The 9,021-nt window shown below is 45.7% G+C and overlaps 1 protein-coding gene across 1 annotated transcript in view; it reads left to right on the top strand.

Annotated features, from left to right (window-relative positions):
• The first annotated feature begins 218 nt into the window (after positions 1-218).
• LOC115220809 (natural resistance-associated macrophage protein 2) overlaps positions 219-9,021 on the top strand; it is a 76,899-nt gene continuing 68,096 nt past the window's right edge. Inside the window, exon 1 of the mRNA XM_029790974.2 lies at positions 219-500. Coding sequence (XP_029646834.1) covers positions 315-500 — 186 coding nt within the window. The 5' untranslated portion in view covers positions 219-314. The remainder of the gene's footprint in view (positions 501-9,021) is intronic.

The raw sequence follows: 9,021 nt of genomic DNA, 5'->3' as shown, positions 1-9,021 counted from the left end.
TACATACATACATATATGCATATATCTATCTATTTATATATGTATGTATGTATGTATGGATACACACACACTCACACATTCACACACACAAACTCCTTAATAGCAAATTTAGGGCAATATGAACATATTTAGATAAGAAAAATCAAGTGGTTTATCTTGACTTGCTTTTCTATTTTTTTGTATTGTCAAATATATCTGTTTGCTCATAAATTTGTGGTCCTTTCAGTGAGAGCGTTCAAAGAATACAGATCAGGGAGCAAAAACAAGCAGAAAAGAAACATCTTGCCATTGGGCCCCAGGAGTAACACCGTATTATGTTGTCAACTTCATCAGAACACGTATTTGTTAACAAAACTCAGATTTGGCAAATTAGCTGTGAGGAAACGAGTGACACAAAGGAACAAGTCAATAACTGTAGCCATTTTGATAATCAATATCAACAAATAAACAGCTCCAGAGAAGAAGATGTTACACCAAGTGATGAAGGGGACACTGATCTGGTAAAATTGAAATCTTGTTTACTTGTGTTAAATTATTTTCAGTGAATGCTAGCAAAATAGCATCCAAAGTCACATGTGATTGATAGAAGCAATGTGTGTGTGTATAGATGAATAGACAGGTAGATAGATAGATAGATAGATAGATAGATAGATAGATAGATAGATAGATAGATAGATAGATAGATAGATGGATGGATGGATGGATAGATAGATAGATAGACAGATATATATATATACACACACATATATGTTTACACGCACACAAACGCATTTATACACACACACGCACACTCAGACATATTTATACACACACGTGTGCATACACGCACACACACACATAGTCCATCAGCTATCCAAAAACAAAATTTTAATTTAAGGAAAACAAAAATATTTTTGGAAAACTCAATATATTTTTATAGAATTTGGTCCACATATTCTTATATGCATATTGCAAAAGGCTATTCAATAAAATTACCATCAGCCTCAATAACTGACTCAACATGGCTTCTGAAATGACTAAATGCATTGATCAGGTGATCTTTATTCTTGTCAGTCATAACCTCCCATATTAGAGGCATCAACGAGTCCTTGGTATTGTTGACATGCTTATTGGTCTCCCTCTCAATGATGTCCCAGTTATAGTAGTTATGGGGATTTTAATCAGGAGAGCTAGGAGGCCAAATGTTTAGAGTAACATAATCATGAAAACTTTTGGTCATCCGCTTCTGGGTCGTGTAGGTTGTATGAGGGAGAATAGAACCTTGCTGGAACATGTATAGCCTCCTTTGAGCAACTTTCTCTCAGTGCAGGGTTTGACAACCATCTGCATTGTCTCAATATAGGCTACTGCATTGATCCTAAGTTGTGGGAAAAGTGAAGAGGTATGACATGGCCCTTGACATACCTGCAAGACCATCACTGACGATGGAACTTGGTATACATAACAGAAGGCCTTCTGTGGGGTTGGCATAGTGAACAGCCATCTGTCATTCCTCTTGTCCATTTTTTGATTTGGGATAAAATTCTTTCCTCCTGAGAAAAATCAGAGCATGGACTCTCTCTGGTGCTTGCATTTGTTCAACAAGTGCTTTGGCCAACCACACTGTTCTCTCAGTTCTTATCAGACATGAACTGCCTTCAAATAACAAAGAATTTGTACTTGATGTGTTTGAGCACCACACATCTCATCATCTACAACCCACAAAAATATTTGGCAATGGTTCTCATTGACTTACCATGATTCTCATTGATGATGCTATAGACTAGCAGGACAAATCCAGCTTTTCTGAATATCAAAAATGCTTTTTTCACATTTGGCCATGAAAGATATGTAACGTGAAAGGATCTATCATCGAAACACTGGCAGGGTGTCGAGATCCTTTCTAGTCACATACAAAAATTCTTGTAGAAAAAAACAGACGAAACTCAGGTTAAAGGTGAACAGACAACTTGGTTTATTGATTCATGGTTGTACGTTGTCTGATGGGGGAATAGACAGCCTCTGAGATACTGCTGGTGTTGGTCGTTGAGGTTGGTTGAAGTTGGTTGAAGCTGGTGTGTGGCTGTCAGAGCCAGGAAAACCGTGACCGATCGCAGTGCTGTCTTGAGCCGAAGAGAGCGATTTGAGGTTCGCGGGCTCGAGAGATGTTTTCCCGCACATGCGCATGGGGAAGACTTCCGGTGGCCACCCGGAAGTAGTCCCATTCTGCGCATGCGCGCCGAACCCTACACAGTAGCATCACTACAGGGCTCCCCTCCGAGTGCGAAGTACGGCAACCAGAATATTGTGGTGGTGCTGCAGAAAACAGAAGGCTTGCCGATCCCCAGAAGACTTGGTACATACTATTATACAATAAGAAACATTTTAAAGTTAAATGTAAATTGTTTTTGAAAGTTTCTTGGGCCAATGCACTGTTCTGCCCGATTTTGTAACATACGGTGTGCTCGGGGCACCCGTTGACGGCGAGGGTGGTGTTGTAGGAGCCGGTGAAGGTGTTTGTGCAGGTGAAGGCGTTTGTGCAGGTGAAGGCGTTTGTGCAGGTGAAAGTGTTGTTAAAGGTGCATAGGTGGGTGTGTCAAGGTTGTCATCAAAAGATGAAGACGTCTCAAAATGTGCCTTTTTTAAACGGTCCACGGAAACGGTCTCCGAACGACCATTTATCTCAATCGTGAAAACCTTTGGTGTGCGAGAAAGCACACGAAAAGGTCCTTTATAGGGAGAAACAAGTGGGCCCTTCACAGAATCGTCCCGAACAAAAACATGCGACCAGGTGTTCATATCCGGTGAAGATGGGACGGTGGAGATTGCTTTCTGGGAAGCATGGGCGGAAGGTTTGAAAAATATTCCCGCAGTCTGGTGACATAGGTCGCCGGATCATGGGGCGGGGAAGTGTCTGGCACCAACATCGTACCGGGCAATGCCAGTGTGGTACCATACAGCAGCTCTGCAGCAGAAAACCCCAGGTCTGCCTTGACAGCAGTCCGACAGCCGAGAAGCACAATGGGCAGAAATTCGATCCAGGACTGTGGGTCCGAAGAGGCACGAAGAGCGGCCTTGAGCTGTCTATGGAACCGCTCAACCAATCCATTAGACGCTGGATGGTAGCTTGTGGTGTGGATATGGTGCATACCCAAAATTCGCGACAATTCGCGAAATAGCGAGGCCTCAAACTGTCGTCCACGATCAGTTGTCAATCGGGACGGGACTCCGAAGCGAGAAATCCAGTTTGAAACGAAAGCTCGCGCAACAGTCTCAGCAGAAATGTCTGCTATCGGAATGGCTTCTGGCCAGCGGGAGAAACGATCGACACAAGTTAATAGATAAGAGAACCCGCGACTCACAGGCCATGGTCCAACCAGATCGATGTGGACATGGCGAAAACGGGCCTCCGTGGGGGGAAATTGTCCAAGCGGGGCACGAACGTGCCGTTGAATCTTGGATCGTTGACACTTGGAGCAGGTGCGTGTCCAACAAGTAATTGTGCGACGCATATTCGGCCAGAAAAACCGAGCAGTGATTAGTTTGAGGGTGGCAGCGATGCCAGGATGTGATAAGGAGTGCAGTGCTTCAAACACTGAGCGTTGATGGGTCTCAGGCACCAGTGGCCTGGGAGATCCAGTTGAAGTGTCACAAAGAATGGTGCCTTCGGCTGACGGAAGCGGAAGGTAGGAAAACTGGCAACAGGAGAACTTGGGAGAAGTTAAATCTAACGACGCCAAAGGTGGCTGCTCCTGCGATATGGCAGCTAAGTCGATAGCAGCAGGAGACGAAAGGGCGCAAACTGGAAGGCGAGAGAGAGCGTCAGCAGGAACGTTCTCTTTTCCAGGTATGTGTCGAATGTTGCTAGTAAATTGAGAGATAAAATCCAGGTGCCGAAAAGCACGGGGTGAGAGTTTGTCCGTTTTTGAAAACAGGGCAAACGTAAGGGGCTTGTGATCCGTATAGATCACAAAATCTCGCCCTTCAAGTTGATGCTGGAAATGACGAACCGATAGATAGATCGCTAGGAGCTCACGATCAAAGGTGCTGTATCGTCGTTCAGCTGGTTGCAGTTGACGGGAAAAGAAGGCTAGAGGTCGAACATGGTCATCCACTGTGTGTTGTAACACAGCGCCAATCGCAGTGTCCGATGCGTCCACAGTCAAAGAGAGAGAAGCACCAGGAACTGGATGTGCAAGCAAAGAAACAGAAGCCAGCTCCTTCTTAATGGACTCAAAGGCTGTCACTGCCTCAACAGAGAGGGTGACTTGACTGTCCTTTCTAGGAGAGTCCTTTAACAGCCTGGTGAGAGGTAGCAGCTTATCTGCACAACCGGGAATGAAGCGTCGGTAGAAATTGACCATCCCTAGATAATGCCTGAGCTGGCGCAAGGAAGTGGGGGGTGCGATGCGTTGAATGGCATCGACTTTTGACGAGAGGGGGCTGATTCCAGTCGAATCAATATGATGCCCTAGAAAATCTAGGGAAGAGCGTCCGAAAACACACTTGTCGGGGTTTATGCGTATGCTATACGCGCGAAGACGCTGGAAGAGTTGAGAAAGGTGCCGGAGATGATTTTCTCGTGTGTCGCTCGCAATGAGTATGTCATCGACATAGGCAAACACAAAATCAAGACCGCGGACAACCTCATCAATGAAACGCTGGAAGGTGCTAGTAGCATTCCGCAAACCGAAACTCATGTACAAAAACTCAAAACACCCAAACGGGGTAGTGATTGCAGTTTTTGGAACGTCGGCTGGGTTGACCGGTATTTGGTGGTAAGCGCGTATCAGATCGACCTTCGAAAAAATGGTACAACCATGGAGATTTGCTGTAAAGTCCCGGAGATTTCTAATCGGATAGCGATCGGCTATTGTGACGGCATTGAGGCGTCGATAGTCTCCAACCGGGCGAAAATCAGACTCGCCCTTTCGCGCCAAATGAAGGGGAGATGCCCATGGGCTGGTGGAGGGGCGTATAAGGCCAAGTTGAAGCATGTGCTCAAACTCGGCTCTGGCCGTTTTAAGTCGGTCTGGCGCTAGGCGCCGGGGGCGTGAGAATACAGGTGGCCCATTGGTGGTGATGAAATGGAGGGTCGAGTGGGTGGGATTTTCCGGTTTAAAGGCAATGTCCACTAGCTCCGGAAATGAAACCAAAGAGAGTGAAAAGGGTCTCCAGAGGTGGCAACAAAGAATGTCGGGCTAAGGACCGCAGTGGTGGAACTCCCAGTCGGTGTAGAGAGCGACGTCGTGCTATCAAGAAGCCTCCGACGCCTGACATCCACCAATAGGTTAAACCTATCCAGGAAATCAGCGCCGAGAATAGGATGCGTGATGTCAGCGATGACGAAAACCCATCGAAAGTCTCGACGAAGGTTGAGGTCGAGGCGCAGCGAAATCTGACCGTAAGTGGTTATGGGAGACGAGTCAATAGCATGCAAGACAATCGAAGAGCGCTTGGGCTTGTCTGCAGCCAGACGAAGGGGCCAGATGCTGCAACAGGAGCCGGTGTCTACCATGAAGAATTTCTCCGACACCAGATCTTTTACATAGAATGCACGATGTTTGGGAAACGAGATGGAAGAAGGTGACGTGCTCACCTCCTCCGGATTAGTTTTCCGAGGGCTTGAAAGTGCACGGCTGGGTACACCGATCTGCCTTTTCGGCATATCTCGAATGGTACCAGCACCAGCCGGAACGAGAAACAGAGTCACTCCGACTGCGAAATAGAGCTACTACGACTACGAGATTGCGTCGATCCACGCACGGCACAGATCATCGATCCTCCGCGTAAGCGCGTCGATGTTCTCGGCCAGTTTATCGTTCGTCGGAGGTGTCGGGGGGGCTCTGTACATGCGTACAGGCCCCGCGAGGGAGATGGGCGCGAAAACTCCAACACTTTGTCGGCCATCGTGGCGATCTGGTCCACAGACACAGCATCCAGTGCCGTGGCCAACATTGTCTGCACGTGGGCAGGCAGCCTTGAGAAAAATATCTTACGTAAGAGCGGCGCGTCAGCGGCGTTGCCGCTTAGCTCTCTTAGATGGCGCAGAAATTGGGATGGAGTTCTGTCCCCTAACTGCTCGTCGGCCATCAGTTCATTAAACTGACATTCCTCTGAGCGCGTGTTGCGACGGAGGATCTCCGCCTTTACTGACGCATATGTGGCGTCAGGATGGGGACTCACAATGAGATCCCTGACCGATGTTGCGAGCCGGGAGGGCAAACTTGAAAACAGTAGATGTAACTGCTGTTGTGGCGGAATGGTATGCGCGGCAAAGTGTGATTCCACCTGTGCAAACCACAGCCCCGCATCCCCCGTAAATGAAGGCAAACCTGAAGCCATGCCTTTGTCGGAAGGAGTCTGTGAGAAGGGGGCAGAAGGTATGGTCGAGAAACGGAGAGAGAACACGTGGAACCGAGAAGGCAATTCAAAATTGTGTTTGTGTGTGCACCTCGTGGGTAGCAAAAAAAAGGAATAAGTGTGTACAAGGAAAACAAAATACAGAAAAGGAAAAAAAATGAATGTGTGTGTGTTTTTCTTTTTCTTTTTTTTTTTTTGTACTGTGTGCGATGAATAAGGTTATTTGACCCACCTCGCCGTGCTGAAAAGGAGAAAATAGGAAAATAATGTGAATTTCCGCGCTCTTCGGCCCCAAAAAAAACCTGTTCGCTGTGTCTTCTTCTATCCTGTTCTTTTTCTCAACTAGGGGTCACCAATTGTAACGTGAAAGGATCTATCATCGAACACTGGCAGGGTGTCGAGATCCTTCTAGTCACATACAAAAATTCTTGTAGAAAACAAACAGACGAAACTCAGGTTAAAGGTGAACAGACAACTTGGTTTATTGATTCATGGTTGTACGTTGTCTGATGGGGGAATAGACAGCCTCTGAGATACTGCTGGTGTTGGTCGTTGAGGTTGGTTGAAGTTGGTTGAAGCTGGTGTGTGGCTGTCAGAGCCAGGAAAACCGTGACCGATCGCAGTGCTGTCTTGAGCCGAAGAGGGCGATTTGAGGTTCGCGGGCTCGAGAGATGTTTTCCCGCACATGCGCATGGGGAAGACTTCCGGTGGCCACCCGGAAGTAGTCCCATTCTGCGCATGCGCGCCGAACCCTACACAGTAGCATCACTACAGATACATTCTCATCAGAGGCCAGGAGTTCTTTCCTGATCTTAAAGACAAAGGACTCGGTGACATTTAAGAAGGTTGCAATTTCAGAATTACTGTGGTTGATGGCTGAGGTGACAAGAACAACATGCCTTTTCATTGTCTGCATTAGATTCTAAGTTTCTAAGTTGAACTAGAAAATAGAGCATATTTAGTAAAAAAATTGGGTCACTTATGGTTCTTAAAGTTTTGTTCTCAAATAGCTGATGCATCATATATATATATATATATATATATATATATATATATATATATGTATATATATATCTATTCTTTGGCACCTTTGGTCATGGCCAACCGTGGGTATCACATCCATCCATTTATTGTCTAGGCTAGGCCACTCAACTTGAGTAGCACCTCTTGTGGCTATGGAGACTGATGCAAGAATGATAGTCTCAGTTGCATAGATCGCATCTGTGTGTGGATTCTGGTCTGTCAGCTTTTGATCCCTTACGTCAGGCTCGCTTTACTGCAGCTGCAGCTGACAGCTTCTCATCACCAATCCGTAGCTGTTTGAGAAGTGTGCTTTTCCACCAGGTGCGGTCTGTTGCCAGGTCCTCCCAGGAGTTGATGTTGATGCTGAGTGCCTTCATGTCCCTCCTGCACACGTTCTTGTACCTCAGCTGCAGGTGGCTCTTGTTCCTCTGTCGATGACTACGAACTTGAAGTTGTTCATCAATTCACCTGACAACCTCTCTCTCGATGCCGAGATTGACAAGAGAATTGGGAAGGCAGCCACTACACTCGCGTGCCTCACATCAAGAGTGTGGACAAGCCCAAAGTTGACCATGAAAACAAAGATGGTAGTGTACAATATATACACACACACACACACACATATATATATATATCACGTAAAAAGCACCATTTGAGTGCGGTCGATGCCAGTACCGCCTGACTGGCCCTCATGCCGGTGGCACGTAAAATGCACCCACTACACTCTCCCAGTGGCTGGTGTTAGGAAGGGCACCCAGCTGTAGAAACTTTGCCATATCAGATTGGAGCCTGGTGCAGCCTTTTGGCTTGCTTGCCCTCAGTCAAACCATCCAGCCCATGCCTGCATGGAAAGCAGATGTTAAACGATGATGATGATAGTGATGATGATGATATATATATATATATATATATATTTAAAAATAGGCAAGCAAACAAATAAATATATGAACAGACATACATAGAGACAGACAGACAGACAAAAAATAATTCTTTTAATAATTGCCCGCAAGATCTACCTCCAAAGTCTTGGTGGGATTGAGGTACCCCACATTGTTGGGTAGGTATGAAACTTGCCTGAAAAATGCATGATGTGTGTTTATTTTGTCCATATGTTTGCATCTATATATCTCTATGTATGAGAATGAGTGAGAGAAAGTAAAGAGAGAGAGACAGACAGATAGGCAGACAGGCAGAAAGACAGACAGACAGGCAGGCAGGCACAAGGAAAGAAAGCAAGATTTTTGAATGAAAATGAGCACTCTTGGGAACGAATGTCATAATTTTTACTATTACATTAGTATGTGAATAAACAACACGTGTTCAGGTGCTTCTTGGGTCAAAAGATATTATACGATCAAAGTTACAAAGGTATCAGTCACTTCCGACTGACCTTTCAAGAACAGTTTTTTTTCTCAGCCCATTTCTGAGTGAGACTGACCATAACACATAAACCAGACTCTGAAGCTGACTCTGGGCACCTTAACAGAATCCCTGTCCAATGATAGAAACCTTGGCAATGGCTGGCATGAGCTTGCTTCTACTTAGCACTTTAAATGCATCTCTGAGTTTAGCCATTCAGCCTCACCAGCATCTTGTTCACTTGCTTTTTCTTATTACTTATTTTTCTTTATTATTATTGATAAGCTTTGATAACAA

The sequence above is a fragment of the Octopus sinensis genome, linkage group LG17 (genome assembly GCF_006345805.1).
Source record: "Octopus sinensis linkage group LG17, ASM634580v1, whole genome shotgun sequence".
Lineage (NCBI taxonomy): Eukaryota > Metazoa > Mollusca > Cephalopoda > Octopoda > Octopodidae > Octopus > Octopus sinensis.
The sequence above is the reverse complement of the archived record's forward strand: the minus strand, read 5'-3'. Positions and strand labels throughout refer to the sequence as shown.